General features: G+C 47.7%; 1 protein-coding gene across 2 annotated transcripts in view; it reads left to right on the plus strand.

The window, feature by feature from the left end:
• ABHD2 (abhydrolase domain containing 2, acylglycerol lipase) overlaps positions 1-19186 on the plus strand; it is a 114101-nt gene extending 94915 nt beyond the window's left edge. The window contains exons 7-12 of one of the 2 annotated variants that reach the window (XM_061394408.1): positions 1996-2106; positions 3726-3818; positions 7013-7123; positions 8980-9049; positions 10564-10648; positions 12812-19186. In XM_061394408.1, the coding sequence (XP_061250392.1) occupies positions 1996-2106; positions 3726-3818; positions 7013-7123; positions 8980-9049; positions 10564-10648; positions 12812-13008 (667 nt within the window). In that variant the 3' untranslated portion in view covers positions 13009-19186. The remainder of the gene's footprint in view (positions 1-1995; positions 2107-3725; positions 3819-7012; positions 7124-8979; positions 9050-10563; positions 10649-12811) is intronic. The other variant, XM_061394409.1, reaches the window with a different exon arrangement.
• The last annotated feature ends 4618 nt before the right edge of the window (positions 19187-23804 follow it).

Raw genomic sequence — 23804 nt, forward strand, 5'->3', positions numbered from 1 at the left:
GCACAAGATTGTGTTGGTTTCTGCCATACAACTAAACCTGAGTCAGTCACAAGTGTACCAACGTCCCTTCCCTCTTGAACCTCCCTCCTATCGCCCCTCTAGGTTGTCACAGAGCACCGGATTGAGCTCCCTGGCAGCTTCCCACTAGCTATCCGTTTTACACATGATAATGTATGTTTCAGTGCTACTCTCTCAATTCGTCCCACCCCTCTTCTTCCCTGCTGGGTCCACAAATCTGGTTCCTATGTCTGCGTCTCTTGTTTCTGTCTTGCAAATAGGTTCATCAGCAGCATTTTTCTAGATTCCATATATATGCATTAATGTACAATATTTGTTTTTCTCTTTAAGAATGTTTTCTTAAACATAATCACAATATCATCATCACACCAAAAGATTATTAACTCTGAATATTAATATCATCCTGTCTGTAGTCAGTGTTCAGATTTCCTTGATTGTCTCACAGAAGTTTTTTAACAGTTTCTTTGAATCAGAATTCCCATTATGTCCACGCACGGCATCTATTGATTTGTCTCTTCAATTTCTTTTAGTCTATAGGTTCCCCTCTCTTTTATTTCTTCTCAGTTTGTTGTTGGTGCTGGTATTGAAGAAGGTCTTTTTTTAAAGAGATGAAATGAATGGGGTTTTTTTTAGTAATACATTGATCTCGATTATGCTTTATTAAACTAATATAAAATTAAGTTCAGTCCCTTAATTTTATACTCAAAGGTGATAAAAGACATCCCTTAAATATATTGAATGATAAACCAAAGATACAAGAATCACTGTTGGCCAGTGTTGACTGAGTGAAGCATTGGTCCCAGCGTCCTTATCCCCGTCCCTCCTTGAGCCCCAGGCCCCCGTGAGTCCCCAGAGCCTTTCAGTGAGTGGTTTCTTGGGTTGGGATGAGATGGTTGGGTGGCATCACCAACTCGATGGACATGAGTTTGAGCAAGCACCAGGAGTTAGTTACGGACAGGGAAGCCTGGCGTGCTGTAGTATAGGGAGTTGCAAAGAGTTGGACACAACTGAGTGACTGAACTGAACTGAACTGAATTGAACCTCTGGGGTTATTCAACTAAGAAACCCACAGAACTGAAGCGTCTTCTCATAGCCCAGGTTTATGATCAGAGCCCCCTCCCTTCCCTACATCTGTTGTCCCTCTAATATGAAGGTAATACTAACAAAAGCAGTTGGAAGGTCAGAAAAGGGAGAAATGGATGAGGGCAAAACTACTTCTTCATTTCTAGACTATTGACTTTCTGAGGAAGGGGCTGTTTGGGTCCAACGTCAGAGAAGAGGGACCCACCCTGGCAGCAGGGTGCAATTCACAGACTGGGTGACACCCTTCTGTGACACCCTCACAGACCAAGAAGCAGGTGCCCACAGCCCTGCCTTAGCTGGGGTCCTGCCTAAGGTGATCTGGCCCATCCTTTCTACTCATGAAGTGTTTGAGGAGCCGCCTCCAGCCCCCCATGGATTTATGGAATGACCTTTTGACTTTTGAAAGCAATGTTAGTCTTCACCGTACACTTTAGCCTGTGTTTTATGAGCATGTCACAGGCCGTTAAACCCACCAACTCTTTCCCTTTTAACTTCCCACTAGCTCTTATTTTTTAACTGTGATGTTATGGGAAATGTTTGCTATGCCAGAACTGAAGTGTGACAGCTTTTGGGAAATAACTTTCATAACTCCCTGGGTTTATATATATATACATATATATGTGTGTGTGTGTGTGTGTGTGTATATATATATATTTGAAAATGTTTTATTTGTATTTCTTTGATTATATTTTTCATTTTCATCAAAGCTTTTGTAAATTGTTTTGATCATGCCACTGCCAATATTTTTGCTTTCATTATTTAAATTTATTCATTTTTAATTGGAGGACAATTGCTTTATGACATTGTGTTGGCTTCTGCCATACATCTACCTGATCCTTGTTTTTTGTTTTTGTTTTTGTTTTTTTAATACCTATGAACCACCCTTTCTCTCAGGAGTCCTCTCTCTGGCCATCTGGGAAATGAGACCATTGTGGGCATAGTGATACCCAGATTCATTCCCAGGGTGGAATCAGGCCTTGAGACTCAGAAATCTGCAGAATGGAGGTCAGCAAGGACGCCATGGCAGCTGTGTTTGGGTTCGCACCCAAGGGAAGAAAGCACAGAGTGGAGAGGGCTGAATGGCAGCCTGGGAGTCACCACCCTGGTGTTTGTTCACCTGACATGTGGGCAGGGAAATCTGGCCGCAGAAGCGAGCAGAGGAGGCTGGCCCTGCGGTCTCCTCCCACCGCACAGGGTGGTGATCCTAGCAGGGACGCTTGAGCCACACCAGCCTGGGTCACACTCAGCCATACCTGACCTCTGTGGTGGGACCTCTCTGAGTCCCTGGTCTCCTGATCTGGAAGTGGGGATATTACATGTCTAGCGACCCCCCTGGTGAAGGAAATGGAAACCCACTCCAGTATTCTTGCCTGGAGAATGCTGTGGACGGAGGAGCCTGGTGGGCTACAGTCCATAGGGTCACACAGAGTCGGACACAACTGAAGTGACTTAACATGCATGCATGCATTGGAGAAGGAAATGACAACCCACTCCAGTATTCTTGCCCGGAGAATCCCAGGGATGGAGGAGCCTGGTGGGCTGCCGTCTACGGGGTCGCACAGAGTCGGACACGACTGAAGTGACTTAGCAGCAGCAGCAGCAGTGCTTTATAATTTAAAAAGTTTCGAGTGCCATTTGCAGAGATGTGGATGGACCTAGAGACTGTCATACAGACTGAAGTAAGTCAGAAAGAGAAAAACAAATATCGTAGAATATCACCTATTCGTAGAAATAGAGATACAGATGTAGAGAACCAAACTTATAGACACCAGAAGAGGAAGGGGCAATGGGAGGAATTGGGAGATTGGAATTGACACATATACACTACTATGCATAAAACAGGTAACTAATGAGACCCTACTCTAACAGCACAGGAAACTCTACTCGATGCTCTTGTGGTGACCTAAATGTGAAGGAAATCTAAAAAAGTGTGTGTATATATGTACATACAGCTGATTCACCTTGTTGTACTGCATAAACTAACACAGCATTGTAAAGCAACTATACTCAGTAAAGATTTTAAAAGTTTCACACACATGATTTCGTATAATCCCATAATAACCCTTCCACCCATATTGCCCATTCCCCTTCCCTCTCCCCACTGATAACCACTAGTTTATTCTGAGTCTGCTTCTTTTTAGTTTTATCTAGTTTGTTGTATTTCTTACATATTCCGCACAAAAGTGATAAAATGAAGCGTTTTTAGGTTTTGCCACACACTTATCTTCTCCACACACCCCGTCCCTATGCACGGTCCTGTTACTAAGCCAGAAAAACTTGCTTGCAGGGTAGAAAGCCAAGGAGAGAAACCGTTCAAATGACAATCGAAGCAGGTCCTGTGACAAAGACCTAAGAGTCAGAAGAGGGGGTCAGGAGTGTCGCCGGCAAGGCCCGTGGCCCCAGAGACCTTTCGGGCAGGGGCCTCTCATTGAGCATTGTTCACTCACTTAGTGCTCGGGTGGCTCTCCGCCCTTAGTCTGAGGACCACGTGTTCAAGCCCAGGTTCCCGCCGAGGGAGCCAGCCCCCTCCAGTGGCAGGAGCTCTGCCTCCTGCCCCCGCAGCCTCAGCCTCTCCACTCCAGGACGGACCCCCGCTTCTCACCCTTCCCTTGTGGCTCTTCCAGGGCCCAGGAGACCTTCATGCAGTGGGACCAGTGCCGGCGCTTCTACAACTTCCTCATGGCCGACAACATGAAGAAGATCATTCTCTCGCACCGGTGAGGCACCTTCCCCTCCCTCAGGAGACAGACAGTACCTTTGTTTTGTTTGTTTTTTTTTTTGGCTGCAGCAGGTCTTCGTTGCAGCCTGCAGGATCTTTAGTTGCAGCATTTGGGATCTAGTTCCCTAACCGGGGAATCGAACCCCAGACCCCCTGCTTTGGGAACATGGAGTCTTAGCCACTGGACCACCAGGGAAGTCAGTGCCTTTCTGAGCTTATTTCACTAAATGCCAAAATTCCTCTTTCTCTAGGATAAAAAAGAAGAAGAAGAAGAAGGCAGGGTTGGTGCAGATTCTCTGCTGACTGCTTTGTGATTTGGTTAGAAACAAATTTGTCCCAAGCTCCCAAATTAACCATGGAAGCTATACTGCTTCCATATTTTTCAAAAAATTCAAGAAGGAAGAGAAACCATTTCCACACCATTCTTTCCCAAATGAGGGCCATCCTGGGGCTTCCCTGATGGTCCAGTGGTTAAGCCATCAAGCTTCCAACGCTGGGGACACAAGTTCAATCCCTGGTCGGGGAACTAAGATTCCACATGCAGCCCCCCAAATTTTTTTAATTTTTAATTTTAAAAAAGCAAAGTTAATTATTAAACAAAAAAATGAGGGCCATCCTGAGGGTGGCTTGTCACTGTAGAGGAATGTTTCTCTTTAGGAGGCTTTTGTGCTTGGGGGAACCCAGAATTGTTCTCTGCTAGCTCTTGGGGTTCTGATCAAGCAGCAGTGGGACGGGGATCCCACCACTGGCGCCAAGCATGGTGTCCACACTCTCCACACCCTGCCTGCCCATCTCATGCTCAGAGTGCTTTGGTGCGTTAGCCCCTGACAAGTGCTGAGAGCAGCCCCTGGCTGGCAGTAGCACTCAAGGAATATTAGTGATGATTTCATCACTGTGACTGTCCTTGGCCGTATGGGTTCTCCCCCTTCCCCCACATGCCTCCCTCCCCCTCCAGCTGGAGCGGGCCACTCAGAGACCCCCGTGCCCCCTGGCCTCTCCCGACCCTCTTCCCATCACCTCTGCTTGTCCAAACCCAGCGCACGCCTTTTAGGTCCATCTCTGATCTCCACCTCCGTGAAGCCGGCTCCTTCCCACTAGTTGTTTTTCTGTTGTTTCTCCCCAAGTGTGAATCCTGCATCCATGAACCAAACAGGAAAGCACGGGAGGGCTCGGGCATGTTTTGATTCACTCAGAGCCTGGTACACAAATGGGCACTCAAAGAGGTACCCAAAGCGGGGTTCTGAGGCCATCCTAGGAAAAGCAGTCTGGTCTGAATGATCAGTTTCTTATTCTCTTTTTCTCAGCAGTTAAAAGAAAATGTTGTACTGTCCAGCCAGCCAGGCACCCCACTGGGCTTCCTGTGGGTGGGGTTCCTATGGCGTCTGGGCTGGCATGGTGCTCACAGGCCCCTGGGCAGCCAGGCAGCCGGGTGCGTCCCCAGGCTGTGGTGCTGGGCGGGTGGAGACCTTTGGAGACGAACGTGCCCCAGGCTGGCCTTCCGCTCAGCTCGTGGTGTGTGAGCATCAGTTGTGTGCCGGGCTCCGAGTCGGGTGTGGCTCAGCTGAGGTTTGGATGGATCCAGGGGTTTGCTGAAGATACGCAAGGGGTGAAAGCAGCCCATCAGACCCCAAGTCTAGGCCTCTGTCTGGCTTTCCACACCTCTGGGGTGGACAGTGAGCTCCTCCCAGGGAACGTTTGTTTTGCTGCTGGGCTCAGTCTTGCCATTAATTAACGAGTCCAGAAAGGCCATCGTGTAATTCTTAACAAATTGGGAGAGTCCTTTGAATGTGCTCTCAGTGTATTTAAATGTTTTTTTTTAAACTTACCACAGAAAGTCAAACATCTCGAAATTTTCAGGACTCTTCATTAGAATTTTTTGTTTTCCCCACCAGCATCATCTTTCCTTTCTTAAAATTTTTTTCTAGTTTTATCGGGACACACTTTAAATTGGGAATTCTATCCTTTAAGTATATAATCTTCCTAATTCTCTTTTGAAAAAAAAAAAAAATTTCTTTTTTTTTTTTTTTAAGAAGTTGGTTCCTTTCCTTTGGAAGAGGTGGTGACTGGCTACCAGAACATTTAGTTTCTATAATGAATTTTTCCCACTGTGGGGCCAAACCTCAAAACAAACTCCGTCAGTCTTCCTTGAGCTGTGTGAGTGACAGCTTTCGCTGGCAATGGACATCTAAATGTATTCACTATGACCTCTGGCTTTACGCTCACCCTCTCTAGATGGATCATTTTCTTAACTAGAAATGATTAGTCTTCCGATATGTTGTTGTTGTTCAGTCGCTAAGTCATGTCATACTCTCTGCACCTCATGGACTGCAGCACGCCAGGCTCCCCTGTCCTCCACTTTGGAGTATACGTTAGCTTTTTATATAAAAAATAAACTGTGAGATGAATGTTTGATGGGGAAAATTTTTTAATGTTTATTTTTGTTTACTTATTTGGCTGCACTGGGTTTTAGTTGTGGCATGCAGGATCTTCTCATTTTGGCCTGTGGGATCTAATTCCCTGACCTGGGATCGAATCTGGGCCCCTGCCACTGGGAGCATGGAGTCTTAGCCACTTAGCTAACATACTGGAAAGTGGTTGATTTGCCCAAGTGCTGAATGGGTTAATCATTATCTTCCTTGTGAAGTGGCACGAAGAGCTCACAAAGGGAAAGAGGTTCTGCCGAAGAGAGCAGTGGCAATACCAGTGTAAAGTTGGGGGCCCCCCAACTTTAGAGTAAGCGCCCCCACCCCTGCCTTTGGTTGGCTGACAGCCTACCCCAGGCCATACAGCCCATCCTGAGATCTCTCTGCAGGGCCAATTTTGAAATAGTCATCTAGGCTGAAGCCTAGTCCTTAGTTTGTCTAGCTGCCCCTCACAAGGAAAATAAGGTCTTGATATCCATCGCTCTCCGGGTCTTCAAAAGTCAACAAGCTCATGCTCTGGGACATTCCAACGGCTGAAGGGATTTATTTCTAAGTTATCCACATCTGCTTTGTCACAGACTCTCTCCTGGCGTACCTCTGGGCCAGGAAGCAGGCTCAGCCGTGGTTGTTTATCATGTGCTTTAAAAAACTTTTTTTTTTTTTTTCAGCTTTACAGAGGTATAAGTGACAAAACGGTAAGCTATTTCATTGTACAGTGTGCTGATTTAACATCTATTTCTCATTCCTTTTGCTTTCCATCCCCTTCTAGGCAAGCTCTTTTTGGAGACCATGTGAAGAAACCCCAGAGCCTGGAGGACACAGACTTGAGCCGCCTCTACACAGCCACATCTCTGATGCAGATTGACGACAACGTGATGAGGTGTGCCCACGGCCCGGGGTGGGGTGCCAGGCGGGAGGTGGTGGGCCAGCACTGCCCGGCGCCAGGGCTTTCCTCTGCACACTTTGGTATTAAGGGTTTGTTCATTTGTTTTTAATGCCCACCATTTAAAAACTGAAGATTTCAGGACTTCACTGATGGTCCAGTGGTTAATATTCTGGCTTCCACTGCAGGGGCCCCCTCGGGTTCAATTCCTGTTCGGGGAACTAAGATCCCACATGCCGTGTAGCATGGCCAAAAAGTTTTTTTAAAAACCCTGAAGATTTCACAGAGAAATCCAAATTTCTAATGTCTCTTAAAAAACAGGAAGGTGCTCTGAGCACTCATTCTGCATTCCTGCCTTGCCCGGCTGAGCGTGAACAGGGGAGCTGGGGTGTGTGCGCCCTAGTTGTCCATAGTCCTCAACTCTGGCATGGAGATCAGATGTCACACAAACTGCATGTGGCAATGGAGTAAAGGAGAAGGAAATATTTCCTGTACTTGTACCTGCCCACGTCTCTATCCAAAGTAGAAAAACCAAAAGTAAACCAAGAGAGCTGGGTGTTGCAAGAAAAATGGACAGAGCCTCTTCCTTTAGGGGCACGAAGACACTTCTCTCTGAGTGTAAAACCAAACCTCGCCCACTTCGCTCAGGGACCCTTTCCTGCCCCACCCTCTCCAGGCACCTGAGGTCACCCCTTTGACAGTGTCCTCTTTTCTGGCACCAGTGGTTTCTGATTGAGGTTAGCCTCACCTGGAAAGGTAAAGCTGATCTCTGACCTCATCAATCTCTTCTAAAAGCATCATCCTTTTTGTTTAATGATTATTTGATACCTTCAGATGTGGCCTAAAGTTCATCCAAATAGACAGATATTAACCTGAGGGCATGGGATCTGTACTTACCTTCCTTATGAGGTTTTAGTAGCCTTCTTATACCAAGTAACTTTGAAATATGCCCGTGAATATGCCCAGTTACTCAGAGGAAATGGAAATTGCTGGTATGTTCAACAGGCAAGAATGAATTATACCCACGCTCACCTACCACGACGCTCACCTACCACAGGGCATGCAGCTTTACTGTGGTGCAGACACTGTCCTGGGGCTTCCGTTGTGGCCCAGACAGTAAAGAGTATGCCTGCAATGCAGGAGACCAGGGTTTAATCCCTCAATTGGTAAGATCTCTTGGAGAAGAGAATGGCTACCCACTTCAGTATTCTTGCCTAGAGAATCCCATGGACAGAGGAGCCTAGCAGGCTATAGTCCTTGGGGTCGCAAAGAAGTTGGACATGTCTAAGGAACTAACACTTTCACTTTTCAGACACCATACTAATGAGGGAAAAAAATATTACATAAATTTCATTCATCTTCTAAGTCCAAAAGAGAGTGTTTAGGAAGAAGCTGCTCTCTTTAGCTCCATTTTACAGAGGAGAGGGCTTCCCTTGTGGCTCAGCTGGTAAAGAATCCACCTACAATGCAGGAGACCTGGGTTCGATCCCTGGGTTGGGAAGAGTCCCTGGAGAAGGGAAAGGCTACCCACTTCAGTATTCTGGCCTAGAGAATTCCATGGGCTATACAGTCCATGAGGTCAAAGAGAGTCAGACATGACTAAGCGACTTTCACTTACAGAAGAGAAGCTCAGAGAGGTTAAGCCCTTTGTGTAAGCTTACCTAGTAAGTGACAGAACCAGAATTTGAACCCAGATGCCATAGCCGGGTGTTCTTAACCCCTAACTCTGGTACCTGTGTATATTCTCTGATATGATGTGTTAGTGTGGGAACCTGCACAGTAATATATCAACTCAGCATTCCAGTCTTATTCCAAGTGTTGTTTTTTCTTTTTCTTGTGTGTGTGTGTTCCAGGAAGTTTCACGGCTACAACTCCCTGAAGGAATATTACGAGGAAGAAAGCTGCATGAGATACCTGCACAGGGTGAGTGGCCACAACTCAGAGAGCGACATCTCAGAATTAGCATCACTCCACCCAGCTCCACCCACTGTATAACAAGTCTCCCTCCTCAGCTTCCCTGGTGGAAGTTCAGCCGGCATCTGGCTCCATCCACTGTAGTTGTTGACTTGAGTTTATTATCGAACAAAGCCCTGCCCCTCTGTGACCTCTGAGTAGTAACCCCAGAGCTGTCCCTTAGTCCAGTCTGCTCCCCAGTCTGTGTGAAAGCCCTTAAAGTCACTGCCACATCCGTTTTTTTCATAAGTCCTCCTTTGATAGTTTCATCCAGCCTGGTTCCTACTGTGGTTCCTCATAGGAAGCCCATGTAGATTTCTTACAATCCTAGACTCTTTTGGGTCATTGTGTCTTTCATTGGTGTGGTGCCCAGGACTGAATTCAAAATTCCTGCCTTGATCTGGCAAGCACAGAGCAAAGCAGATGTCTTTCTGTATCCAAATGGTAGAGAAGCATGTCTTTGGTCGAAGTGGATTGGTTTATATTAATGGAGTTGTCAGCAGCGATGATGAACTTTGTGTGTGTTAAATCAAGCTTGTGGCCGATCATAACCACTATGCTTTTTTTTAACCTGAATCCCCACCAAACCAGTGTCTCCCTTTCTGTCTTTGGTCAACTGCTCTTTTTACTCAAACACAGGACTTCCCATTTATCCCTGTCAATGTCCACCTGTTAGTCTGGCCCACCACTCCCCCCGCTAAAGCAGATCATTGTGAATGGCAGCTCTGCCATCATGTCATGTCAGCCACCCTGCATACTTTAGCATCATCATCTAGGCTTTTCATGTCTTCATTTAAGCCATTACAGAAATGTGGAACTGTCCAGAGCCAATGTCAGGGCCTCCAGCTTAGGCAGCCAGTTGTCACACTTCCTGAGCATGGCTGTTCAGTAATATCTGAGCACCCCCATCAACACCATCTCCGCTAAGAAGAAAAAGGACACTACTGGCTGTTTTGCTAAAGTGGATGTTGAACGCACAGCTGCCAAGAGCCTCCCAAGATCTACCAGCTTGCTCCTGTTTTCCTTCCTCAGATTCTTCTAGAAAGGCTCCTTTGTCTGCAGTGAAGCAGACTCCTTTCTTTCTCCCCACAACATAAATTGGATGACCATGTACATAACTCTGTAAAGTCGTTTTTCTGAAAGATACGGCTAATCTGAGACACTGTGAAGAGGATCAGAAATACGTTGCCGGCGAGTATTGTAGTCCTGAGCCTTGCTCCATCAGAGCACGTGGGTCACCTAGGACACCGAGCACGGCTCCTGTGCGTGCCTGTATGTGCCTGTGCGTGCCTGCCAGGGCTGCAATCCCAGCGGCCACTGCCAGGGAGCACAGGCATCCTCAGTCCATTAGTTCAGCAGACTAAGCACCGACCCTCTTCCCTTTGCTTCGGAAACATGTCCAGTAGTGTATTTCAGCCTTGGATCAACGGGATCTAAAAAAAGAGAATTGATCATTTAATCCTGCTTTTATTTCCTTGTTTCAGATTTACGTACCTCTCATGCTGGTGAATGCAGCCGATGACCCCTTAGTGCACGAAAGTCTTCTAGCCATTCCAAAATCTCTTTCAGGTAAGTGTTTCTTCCCGCCGCTCTCTCAACCGCTCAGCAAACTACCACAGTACATCGCCTTCACCACGCTGACATCTCCTGGTCACCAGAGCGTCTTATGGCAGTATTCTTACTTAGTCTGGTCTGATAGGCCTGGGGCTGTGGTAGAGCCTGTGTTGAGCCTTTCATGTTCTGTCCTGGTGCAAGAGACAGGATCCTCATTTATAACCACAACCTAGAGTTTGGGGGAGTCCCCTGGTATTCTATGAAATTATTGCCTCAGGGATGTGACTCCATTAGGTCTGAGAGCTTGAATTAAAGAGATATTTAGACTTGAAACGTTGACCTGAAAAGGAAAAAAAAAAGTCAGTTCTGCTGCCTCTTGTGACAGACAGCCTCCCTGTCCACTTTGAGGATAAAAATATAAGCCATTGAAAAAGTAGAGAAGGTCACTCATGGGAATACCATCATGTTTCAGGCTGGCATGACCTCATGTCTTGCTAGGTAGGAGCTACAGAAAGAACTAGAAAGAGGGAAGCAGAGGAAATACTTGGGTCACAAACCACAGTTACTGTGCATTGTCATTCAGATCCCTCGGACCAGACCTCCCTGCCCCATCCTCTGTGATCGTTTCCTCTTATAAACATCACGTGTTAACCAGAGGGAAAGGGGTACATCTGATTCTCTCCTGACCCCAAGTTAAAGAGTAGATAATGCAGCAAACAGACACAGGACCAATGTCCAGACAGGGCTCTGTTCTCCACTCAGAGCGAATGCATGAGCCGCAGGTGTGTTATGTGATAAAAGCTGTCGCCTGTCAACCGCCTGTCAAACCACAGGCTCCCTGCACAGAAACAGCCACGTTGGCAGCGGCAGGAGGACACAGGCTTCCTTCTGCACATCTAAAATAACACCCACAGCGCTCATGCTGTCATACAGAAACTGATGAAATAGCAGCCAAAAGGGAAGAATAAAGGGGATCAGACAAGAGCCCTGCAGAGCCAGAAATGCAGGTGCCAGGAAGCGCCTCAAAGGCCTGGAGCAGCCAGCAAGGGGCCCCTTGTCGCTCGTCCCCCTGGGAAGACAGATGCTCTTTGTGGTACCTGAATGCACCTGGCTCCACATTTTTGCATGTCTTCAGTAATGGCTTTACCAGCCCATGTGGGACTAGCTTAAACATGGACTCATAAAGTCAAGCTCCAGGTTTGTAATTCTCAGATGACCATTTATCACGTGAGGTTGAGAGCTCGGGCAGCTTTTAACACAACTTGCAGCTTTATGTTTTAGTCTTGCAAGATAAAGTTCTGCAGTGGAAAATCATTGGCTCCATTGAATTCATCTGGTTCTTTGGTCAATAAGAGTGTGTTAGGAATCCGTCCTCAAAGTCTGGGCCCCACCAGTAGCATCAGCATCACCTGGGAGCTTGTGAGAACCGCAGAGTCTCAGCTCCTTAAATCCAGGCCTATTAAAGCCAAACCTATATTTTAAGTCAATTGCCTGGGTGATTTGAATTGGCCAGAAAGTTTGTTCAGATTTGTAAGACGGTGCAGAAAAATCCGAATGAAATTTTTTGGCCACCCCAATACTTGGCTGTACAGTTGAGTCACCTGGGAGTTTTAACAACACCAATGCCTGGGTCCTCCCTCTTTCACCTGCCAACTCCCAGTTCCACCCCACCCCAGCCCTCACATCAGAATCTCACTGGTCTGGGTGCAACATAGGGACCTTCATTAAAAAAAAAAAAAAAAATTCAGGTGATTCTAATAGGCAGCCAAGTTTGAGAACCACTTAGAGTTCTAAGGATGTCCTAAAAGGCAACCCACTCGAGTATTCTTGCCTGGAGAATCCCATGGACAGAGGAGCCTGCTGGGCTACGGTACATGAAGTCACAAGAGTTGGACAAAACTGAGCAACTGAACCTAAGCCAGTACCCATTCTGCTTCAAAGCTAAGCTGCTATTCCCAAACCTGCTTGATCTCACCGTCTTGCCTGCCCCCACCAAGTGAGCACCCGCCCCCACTGCTGGTGAACGAGGCGGAGGGGGTGGAGATCAGATGCCCACTTAGAGGGGGACACCTGCACCCTTGGGGCAAGCCTGGGCCACCCTGGCCAGCTCGCCCTCCCACCTCCAGCCCCGGAGCCGGTCAGAGGACAGTGACTCACTCAGCCGCCTTTCTCCTGCAGAGAAACGGGAGAACGTCATGTTTGTGCTGCCCCTGCACGGGGGCCACTTGGGCTTCTTTGAGGGCTCCGTGCTGTTCCCCGAACCCCTGACGTGGATGGATAAGCTGGTGGTGGAGTACGCCAACGCCATCTGCCAGTGGGAACGCAACAAATCGCAATGCTCTGACACGGAGCTGGTGGAGGCTGACCTGGAGTGAGGCGCTCCCCGGACTCTGGCGTGCTCCAGCCGCCCTCCTCTGGAACTCTCATCCCTCACTGGCTGTTTTCAGGTCTCCCATCTCCCTCAGCGACCTGGATCTGACCTCACACCATCAACGGGGACCACCCACCAGACACACATGCGACCTGAAGTGGGTGGCGGTCCCTGGGAGCTCCAGGCTATTTTTGTGCTTAGTTACTGGTTTTGTCCATTGCATTTGTTAGCCATGGTGACAAGCGACAGGGTTCTCACCCTGCTGTCCGGTGTCAGCATCGGATTGCTTTCAAGCCAATTACATCTAGTTTCCCTATTAAAAAGCGTGTCTGAATAGCAGTTTTGCTTTGCCAATCAAATTTTCCCCAAGAGCATGGAAGGATGGATGTTACGCTGTGGCAGTTGTATGTGTCCTGGATGTAGACCCTAAATAGAGCCAGTGCTGTAGCTACAGTTCTTGGGGGCCTGGGGCCCTGGGCGCCCCCTGCTGAGAGTGTGGTCTCTTACATGACAGAATTCCCTTGAGTCAGAAGCCAAGTTTCTTCCTTACGCATTCCTGACGATGAGAGTTACCTGGGGCGCTTATTACAAATTCAGCCTCCCACGTCCTTCCCCTTGGAGGTGTTTCTGTGGGGCTGGGAAGGGGCCTGGGATTTTAATTTTTGACAAGTGCCCCAGGTGATCCTTATCACCAGGCAAATTCGAGAAACCCAATGGTGCGGAGCCTGTGATTTAGAAACGTCTTGGTAGCTCATGGTATCTCGTAGCTCCCAGGAGCCTCTGAAGCAGCAGTGCCTGTCATGTGCACCTGCCTTGATGTGATAGCCATGAGCAGTTTCAGCACGGGCCTGGGCTGGTGATGGAGACTTCAGGCCTGCCTCTGCCTCTCACTGGCTATATGACCCTGGACAAGTCCCTTTGAACTTTTCTTTCTTCACCTGTAAAATGCAGGAGCGGCTGGACCAGGCAGATCGCCGAGATCACTACCAGTTCTAAAGTTCAATGACAAACTCAGTTTACTGAGGTTTGAGAGAACTCCTCTCCAGGGGAGCCCGGGAGCTATTCTAAGCATGTCGATATCATCATTTGCCTTTCTTTTTTTTCTTTTTCCTGTCCCTCATTTCATATAAAGTGGTTTGTTTTTGTTTTTTAAAGTACTCATTTTATTTTTTTAGCCCACACACAGAAGTCGCTCAGTCGTGTCCGACTCTTTGCGACCCCATGGATTGTAGCCCACCAGGCTCCTCGGTCCATGGGATTTTCCAGGCATGAATACTGGAGTGGGTTGCCGTTTTTTTTAACCCAGTTCTCTCTAACTCTGGCTTTTGATACCAAACAGTTCAAAGGTTGGATCTGAGTTTGGAGAAATCGCTTTTCAACTGAAGAGGGTGTGATTTTGGAAACCGGATTTTTAGTTGAATAACTTATGTCCGTAGGCTATTGGATAGGTCTTCCAAGAGTGTGTCTTCTCAAATGAAAAGCCCACGCTGTGTTTCAAGTACTCCTTTCCTCCAATCCTGTGGTACTTGAATATCTAAAAAGCCTGCACTTTGAAATAATCAGCAGTTGCTATCTGGAACTGAACAGAATTATGAGTGAAATGACCTAGATACTTAAAATTATTATTTCCCCTGCTTCTTCTACTTTGCTCTAGGACAGACAGGAGTATTGATAATGGATCCGTGTGCAGATATTTAAGGGGTAAAGGGAGCCATATGAGGGCCTGGGCGCGGACCCTCTTGGTCACAGGTGGTTATAGTTTGAGCCTCAGTCCTAGTCACGTGAGTCATGTGTTGTTTTCTGACAATCACCAGCTTATCCTAAATGGTAACATCAAAGACCACTGTTATCTGAAGAGACTGAGGCTTCTCTGGTCTCGACTTGGCTTTGGTTTCTCTCTCTCTCACACACACACACACACACAAATTCATCATCATAACTTTCCCCCCAGGTTGTTATTTTTCAAGTGCATATCTCATTCACGTGCTTTTAGCACAGATCGGCACTTTATCTTCTGCCCCTCGATTTGGAAGCTCGTCTTTTCCCCCTCTGTTACTTTTTCCTCCAACCTGCAACCACAGCTGTAATCGAGAAAATTCACAGTCATATTTCCTGCTCCTACCTTCCTGTCTGAAGACTTTTTGTGAAATCAGATAAACGAAGCAATAACCTAACGGGGCTGAATCACCATCCCAGGAAGCAAGAGGCTCCTTTTCATTTGCCTTAGGACACATCCCTTGATCTGTTCCAACTATATAGCAGCCAGGTACCAGCTCCATTCAGGAGGAGAAAACAGTCCGGTTGTCATACACTTGGCGGAGACAGGGACAGGAGTCTGGAGCCTGGTGTGCCCGGCAGTTCTGTTGACCCACGGAGGAGAGGCAGGGCTCAGAGCACTCCCTTTGTTGCTGGACAACCGGATTTTACCCCACAGGACCGTGGGGCGCCATGCACAGCTGAAGTCTTTTTAGCGTGTGACTCTGAATGGCACTTTTTAGCTCACATGAAATCAACTGAGGCCCTTTGTTCAAGCTTCAGGCTCTCATGCATGGAAATGAGAGTGTAACTGTGGCCGTCTTACAGGAAAATTGTTGTTTGTTTCTGAATGGGAGCACAGAGGCATTCAAGCCTAATAAACAAGGGAGCAGCACTTTATATGTCGGTCAGCTTTTTCCTCCCTCCCGCTTGCCTGGCTTTTCTGTTCATTTCTGATGATAATGTGGCGGCTCTTCTTGCTCCTGAGGTCCTCTTGGGGTTAACACAAGGCTGAATTTTCAGAGTGTTTGCATATTATATTTTAAAATCAGGTTAAGGACATAAATTGTAATGGCCTAGATAATTCTGTTGCTGGAAGAACATGTTAAAAAACCAAACAGGCTTCTAGCAACATTTTTCCAAGTTTTTCTCCCTGCCTCTGTAAACAGTTTTGAAGACAACAGTGAGTAACTGATCCCAGTCAAGTTAGGATTGTGCATGTTCAGTCACTCAGTCCTATCTGACTCTTTGCGACCCAATGGACTATAGCCCGCCAGGCTCCTTTGTCCATGGGATTTCCCGGGCAAGAATACTGGAGTGGGTTGCCATTTCCTCCTCCACGGGATCTTTCTGACCCAGGATCAAGACCTCGTCTCCTGTGTCTCTTGCATTGGCAGGTGAAGTCTCTACCACTGAGCCACCTGGGAAGCCCAAGTTAGGATTATCTGACTTGAAAAATGGTCTCAAGTCTTCTTGATGCACTTATATCAGTAGCGAGTTTAACAGTCTTAAAGAAAACCTCTTACCTTCTCTGATGTGAGTCTGTACCAATGATTCCAGGGCAGAATGAAGACAGAAAGTTATTTGTTGTCACTGTATTCCTTGAACCTCCTGCAAGCATTTCCCACATACCTTAGAATGGGAATACACCTGCCAGGGGAGCACCCTCTCCTGACTTGGTGTTAATGTAACCAGGGTCCTGGACACTTGGATTCTTCTCCTGTCTAAATCACACTGGTCTGTGGGCAATCTCTTCCCCTCTCTAAGCCTCGGTTACCTCACCTTAGGCCATCTCCAAGTCCACTTCACCTGTTTACACATCCTTTGCCAGAACCTTCCCAACTGGCCTTCTGCAGCCCTTGTAAGTGGACACAGATAAGTCAAGGCTTCGGGCTTGTCTTGAGGGGACTTGGAGAGAGAGAGTGAGCTACTGCATTCAGCCTTTGCTGGTGAAGAACCTTGATTTTGCCCCAAGCCCCGTGTCCCTAACTAGCTTCTCTTCAGAGCCTCCATTGTCCTCCCAGTAGCCTTTCTGTGCCGAGGGCGGTCTCATGACGGGGACAGGTGCTGACCGTTGGAACAAAGCGAATATCCCCTTCATTCTGTGAGACTTGGGCAAGCATTGACCGTTCCCAGGGCAGGAATCCTTCCTGCTCAGACTTCCATTCTCAAACTGCAGCCTTCATTAGAGCTGAGATTTCTGGATAGTCGAGTTTGTCTGTCTGGCATCTGAATGAGAGCTCTCTTTGTCACTGTGTGGCTCATGATCCATTTTGCCAGCGCCTGGGAAACAATACACGTGTTCTTGTTTGTGTTTGCCAGGCTAGCAGATGTCTGAGCTCTGAAGGGATTTTCTTTTTCCCATGGCACTGATTCTGACTTAGCGCTGAAGATCACTGAAACATCACCTTGAGTTCAAAGAACTCTGGTCTTTGTCCTCTGAGGCAGGACAGGAGAGTTATCATATTAAGCATTTTGCTGCAGCGTCCGCTCACAATATCAGCTGGAATCATTTTTCTTTGCCCAGAAAGCCTTAACTTGCCTCTAGAATATCCACTGGTAGGACAAAGCTATTTGGCTGCAGAATTGAAATTCTCCTGCTGTATTAGTCTGCAACAAAGCCACAGTAAAACCAGAGAATGTTACATTAGGCACCTCCCACCCCTTGACAATTAAGAGCAGTCTGGAACTGGCCAAACACCTGATGTCTCTGATGTCTTTCTTCCTTCTTGGCCTCACTCTGTAGTTCAAAGACTACTTGGATACTTCCAAAAGCCATGAAAAGTGGCAAAAGCCTGCGTGTGGCATTTAGTGGCCAAGCAATTGAGGGAAAGGTGTTCTTCTCCACATGTTATCAAAGCAGAGGAAAATGTCCCCCACCCCACCCTGCCCCCGCGAATTCCCTGGTGGTCCACGTTAAGACTCCGCACTCCCAGTGCAAGGGGCAAGGTTCAGTCCCTGGTTGGGGAGCTAACATCCTGCATACTGCAAGCATGGCCAAAAAATACAGAATAGCCACCACCAACCCCCTTCACATACTAAGATAGCTTTTGCCAAATTGTATTTGAAGGGGAGTAGGCAGTGAGAACTGGAATGCTGTCCAAAACTGAAGCTGCTTCCTCTTGTGTGTTCTCTGCTCCTGCTGCCTTGGCTGCTGTAGCCCAAACACCCCCAGCCCCTCAAGTGGCCCTTAGAGGCAGGCTGCAGAGCCTGGCTCAGCGGCAGTTCTCAGACCGCAGGACAGTGGACAGCTGCCCCTTTTGAAGGAGCCAGCCCCTCCTTCGCAACACATCATGTTTTCTGAACCATGTTTTCCCCAGCATGTATGTGGATAAAACATTCATCTATCTCAAATGAGTAAGCTGAAGTTAATTTCGAACCGCTGGATTGTCTTTTTAACTCAACTCCTGTCGATTAGTAACAAAGCCTATAACCTGCCTCCCCTCCCTCCTGGTGTCCCCATTAGCCAAGAAACCCATTGCCGCAGTTAGGGACTGACCACCTATTAGCACCTGCAGAAGTACCCTTCATTGCCGTGGGGCGTTCTCCTTCCAGGCCACCCACGTGCCGTGGCCAACAGTCCCCTAGCACGACGGCTGTGCCCGCAGTCCCGGCGCCAGTCACCTCCTTCCCGGGCTGTTTGTGGGGGGTGGGCCGAGTTCCCGGGCAGGCGTGGGAGCTAGGTTTCCTTTGGTTTTTGCTTTGGGCCTCTTTAGTCTTCCTAAAGCACAAGTCCTTGTAGACTCCTGTCCCCTCTTCTCCACACCAGTCTCAGACGATCTGGGTCTTGCCCACCGCCTCAGGAAGACCTTCACTGTACCTGAGCTTCTGATTTCTGCCACTGCAGCTGCCTTAGTGACACCAGGGGCTGGGGGTGGGGGTGGGGGTGGGGGCCAGTTTGCATCTCCCCCCTTTCCTGGTTAGACTCCCATGAACCACTTTCTTTCTGTTGGCAAGGTGTGCTTCCAGGTTGATTTTTGAGAACCATCACTTACACATTCCTAAATTCCTGTTTTGTTTGAGTTTGGTTTCTTTGTTTGTTTTGTTGTTGTTGTTAATTTTCTGAAACTTCAAATGCTGCCCTGAAAATAATGTATTTTTGAGTTTGTGTTCCGAAGGCCTCTGTGCTGCTGGATTTGGGGGTGGGGGTGGGGGCAAGATATAGGATCCTCCAGCACTGAGGTGTTTAAGATTTGCAACTAGCAATGCAATTTTTTCTAAATATGAGGATATTTACCTTTATTAAGAAATTATACTAAACAGTGGTGTCCTTGATCATTTTATGTTCTCATAAATTACTTTTGGTTCTGTTTTGATTCTGTGTGGTGGTAAACAAAGATCATTACAAACAAAAGCTGTAATTTTGTTATCTTTGATTCAATGGAATTTCTTTACTTAAAAAAAAATAAAAAAGACTAAAAATGTGACCTGGCTGTGCAGTCATTTGTAGTGGAGATTTTCTGTCTGTGAATAAAAGAATTCTTCTTGGGCTTGCCTGGTGGTTCAGTGGGCTAAGACTCAACCCTACCAATGCAGGGGGCCCAGGTTCAGTCCCTGGTCAGGGAACTAGCCCCCACACACTGCAACTAGAAGACCCTGCATGCTGCAACTAAGACCTGGCACAGCCTAATTAATTAATTAAAATAAGTTTTTAAAAAATAAATAAAAGGATTCTTCCCATGTCTTCACCAAAGCACGAGCTTGAAAGAAGTGGGCAAAATACCAAATTCTCATCACAATTGACTTTAACCCAGCCTTGCAAATACCGAAGAAATGACCAGCCCACAGGTGTCTTTACAAGCCCATCCTCTCTGGGAAGACAGCCAAGGCCTGGGAAGAGTGAGATAATCAGCATTTTAAACACTTGCTCTATAAAGTGAACCACGTAGACAGAATGTAAGAGATGTCAAAGTGGTAGTTGTCACACATGATTCACAAGCTTTTCTGATAGTGTTCTTTGGAAAGACCAGGTGAACATGACCTAAATTAAGATTATATTGGGTTGGCTGAGTAATAGTGGTGTTTTCTTCTTTATATCTGTCTGAATCCAAGCGAAGGGTCTCCCAGGGCCAAGTACTGGCCCAGCCAGAAGGGTTGTGGTGGTCCATGCTCCCCCACCCCAAGGACCTTGCACTTAATCTTCTTCCTTCCTTGGTCTTGCAAAGCCTTTGACAAACTAAGTGGGGAGAGGTGAGTTGGTTTTGGGGGACATACATCAGCAAGATCTAAGAATGCTCACAGACAGAGGATCCCCGTGGGCTATAGCCCATGCAACCCATGGGGTTGCAAAGAGTTGGACACAACTGAGCAAGTCATCAAGCTTCCCAGGAGAATCAATCAGCAAGGAGGTTGCAAACCCCTGCCTTGGAAGCTCTGATTGGTTATGTGCATTCCCCTAAGGATCTTGTTAAAATGCAGACCATGATCCAACAGATCTGGGGTAGGGGGAACTAAGATTCTGCATCACTAGCAAGCTCCCAAGTGGAGCAGACATCCCCTCCTGGGGCCACACTTTGAGCAGGAAGGCTCCCGGGTATCCTGTGAGCTTCCCCTCCCCGCACTGCTGCTGCTGCTGCTGCTGCTAAGTTGCTTCAGTCGTGTCTGACTCTGCAACCCCATAGACGGCAGCCCACCAGGCTCCACCGTCCCTGGGATTCTCCAGGCAAGAACACTGGAGTGGGTTGCCATTTCCTTCTCCAATACATGAAAGTGGAAAGTGAAAGTGAAGTCGCTCAGTCGTGTCCGACTCTTAGCGACCCCATGGATTGCAGCCTACCAGGCTCCTCCATCCATGGGATTTTCGAGGCAAGAGTACTGGAGTGGGGTGCCATTGCCTTCTCCACCCTGTACTGCTAAAAGCTTCCTCAACACCAGAGCCACACCCACAATGAAAAGTATTATAAAAGGTGGTCCAATTCACCCTGAAGGTGACTCCTCAGCTTTCTCAGATTAACTTAAGACCCAGGCATCCCTCTTCCAGGAAGACTCTGCCAGGACACCCGGCAGCATTAGCCTCCTGCAGCATCCCTTAGGTAAACTCGAGAATCTAAGAAGTGGCTAGTCTTGCTCAGAGATTCTTTGAAGCTGATGGCCCATTTCATTACTGAGACCTCCACCCACGCCTTAACAGATGCTTCCATCTGCAAACAGTATTTCCCCAAAAGGCCATGTGATGCGTCACTGTGACCTCCCAACTTTGCTGTTGTGCTGTGTTCAGCCATATCCAACTCTGCAACCCTGTGGACTGTAGCCCGCCAGGCTCCTCTGTCCACGGGATTCTCCAGGCAAGAATACTGGAGTGGGTTGCCATTTCCTCCTCCATGGGATCTTCCTGACCCAGGGATGGAACCCGTAGTTTCCTGCGACTCCTGCATTGGCAGGCAGATTCTTTACCCACTGAGCCACCTGGGAAGCCCTCCCAACTTTTGCTTGGCTCAAATTACTTTCGTGTGCAGAATCCCTGCCTCATCCCAGATGTCTCCGGAAGGAAGGTGTTCTGAGCAGCAAATGGTTGTAATGAAAGTCATGTTTTGTTATCCCCTTTCCCATATTTGGTGGCTTTCAAGAGTATTTTATTGTCCCTCTAATTTTCTCATGAATGAGGGGGGTGGTAGTCACTTGCAGGAATCCAGCATATCCAGGCAGCTCAGAATTTGGGAAACTGAGCACATCAGATTTTAACATTAACATTCATGGTCTTCAGGCACCTACTCCCAAAGGCAGCACCACCTTCCTGGCAAGGTCTGGCTCAGACTGCCCCTGCCCAGGACTGCCACGGACATCCATGGACATGGAGGAGCAGTATCAGGGCATGGCCAGCAGGGGGCGGTGGCAGCCCACAGTCAGAACCGACTTCCTCAGAAAACCCTTGGGGCTTTTTTGTCAAACCATTCTTAAGCTAAGTCTCCAGCCCTGCTGACTTTAGCGGGGACCCCAGCATCCCATTTGGATTTGAGTAAGAACCAAATGTATGGATGTGAGAACCAAATGTCATGTATGGAGAGTTGCATCATAAAGAAAGCTGAGCACCGAAGAATTGATGCTTTTGAACTGTGGTGTTGGAGAAGACTCTTGAGAGTCCCTTGGACTGCAAGGAGATCTCACCAGTCAATCCTAAAGGAAATCAGTCCTGGGTGCTCATTGGAAAGACTGATGCTGAAGCTGAAACTGCAATACTTTGGCCACCTGATGTGAAGAACTGACTCATTTGAAAAGACCCTGATGCTGGGAAAGACTGAAAGCAGGAGGAGAAGGGGATGACAAAGGATGAGGTGGTTGGATGGCATCACCGACTTGATGGACATGAGTTTGAACAAGCTCCAGGAGTTGGTGATGGACAGGGAAGGCTGGCATGCTGCAGTCCATGGGATCACAGTCGGACACAACTGAGCGACTGAACTGAACTAAACTGAAGAACCAAAGCTGCCCCCAAGAACTTCTGCCTGCAGTGTTTTCCATATCCTGATTTCCTTTGTAAATTAGAGCGCCCACAAATCAGAGGGTGGGGCGAGGAGGGCTCTGGCAATAAGGGACCCGGGGGAAGAAGGGAGTCATCCAAGAGGAATCAGCCAGGGTTTTCCTCAAATCTGGGAGACAACTCCTCTGCAAAACAATTGTAAGTGTAGCTTGAAAGCTTTAACAAAGCTCATTCCTTTCATCTTTTCAGCTCAGCCTCATCCTCTCCCGGCTTCTACCAACACCTGTACTGTTGACTCACCAGTGCCCTCTATCTCGGCAAATACAAGCCCCATTCTCCTATCACTTGCCCCCAGCAGCATGCTTCTGTCCTCACCCTGGACATAGCCTTCTTAGCTCCGGATATTCTAGATCTCTTGGGGATGAGGCTGCAGAGCCCTCTTCAATCAGAGCAGCTCCACTCTTTTCAGGCTTAATAATAGAGTTCCATGTAAGGTTTGATATGGAAAGGCTTCAGGTTTTAAAGAATTTGAAGATGGGTTTGCGAGAAATCCTCACTGGTCGTGTATGCTCAGTCACTTGAGTCATATCTGACTCTTTGCAGTCCTATGGACTGTGTCCTGCCAGGATCCTCTGTCCATGGGATTCTCCAGGCAAGAAAACTAGAGTGGGTTGCCATGCCCTCCTCCCAGGGATCCTCCCAGCCCAGGGATCAAATCTAGGTCTCCTGCATTGCAGGTAGATTCTTTACCGCTGAGCCACCAGGGAACCCTCTTCACTGGTCAGCCACCCATAATAACTTGCTGTGATTCTTCCTCCAGCTCTGAGGTTGTATGTGTATCATTTAAGAAAATAGAGACTGTTGACTGTGAAAGTGATAAAGGAGAAAGTTACTCGGGTGATGAGTATACACTACAAACGCCAGAAATGAAAGAAAAGATACAAGGAATGAATGCATATATATGCACAGTCACATATAGATGTACATGTACATAGCCACACTGGAAAACAAGAAAGAGAATTCAGTGGCTTCAGAGAAATTTCCAAAGGCGTGAAAGCAGAGGGCACTGGATTGAACCCACAGCCCAGGAAACAGCTGAGGGTCCTGCACCAAACGGTGTGCCCAGCACCAAGGGTGCTTTCGTGCTCAGAAGGAGGCAAGAGCAGGGTAGTCTTGGGATGAGTACTGAGGTGCCTCAGTGAGAAGAGCCAGGCCAGTTGACCCTCACTCATCACCACAAGCTGGATAACAGGAACAAGTGTCTGTCTGAGTGGGAAAGTCAGTGCAGGACCTTGGGAGAAGAATCAGTCAGTGCCTCTGAGCCCCATGCCCAGAAGAAGCCAGGCTTTCCCCAAGAGGGAGCAACGTGCCCAGCACACACTCAAAAATCACCAGACGCTTTGAGGAAAGCCAGCTCCACAGAAAGAAAAGCATTTATGTTTGTCTAAATATGCAGAGCTTGAAAGTAGAAGCTCACTGCTGTAGGGTGAGACTGCAGACAAAGAAGAGTTTTCACCATATAACTTGAGGTCTGGGAGAGTGCTCAGAGAAGATATCATCTGTAAATCTAAGTAAAACCATCCGTGGAGGCAAGGAGTCTGGAGGAGACAGCTTTGATGAAGGGACTC

This window comes from Bos javanicus, chromosome 21 (genome assembly GCF_032452875.1).
Source record: "Bos javanicus breed banteng chromosome 21, ARS-OSU_banteng_1.0, whole genome shotgun sequence".
Classification (NCBI taxonomy): domain Eukaryota; kingdom Metazoa; phylum Chordata; class Mammalia; order Artiodactyla; family Bovidae; genus Bos; species Bos javanicus.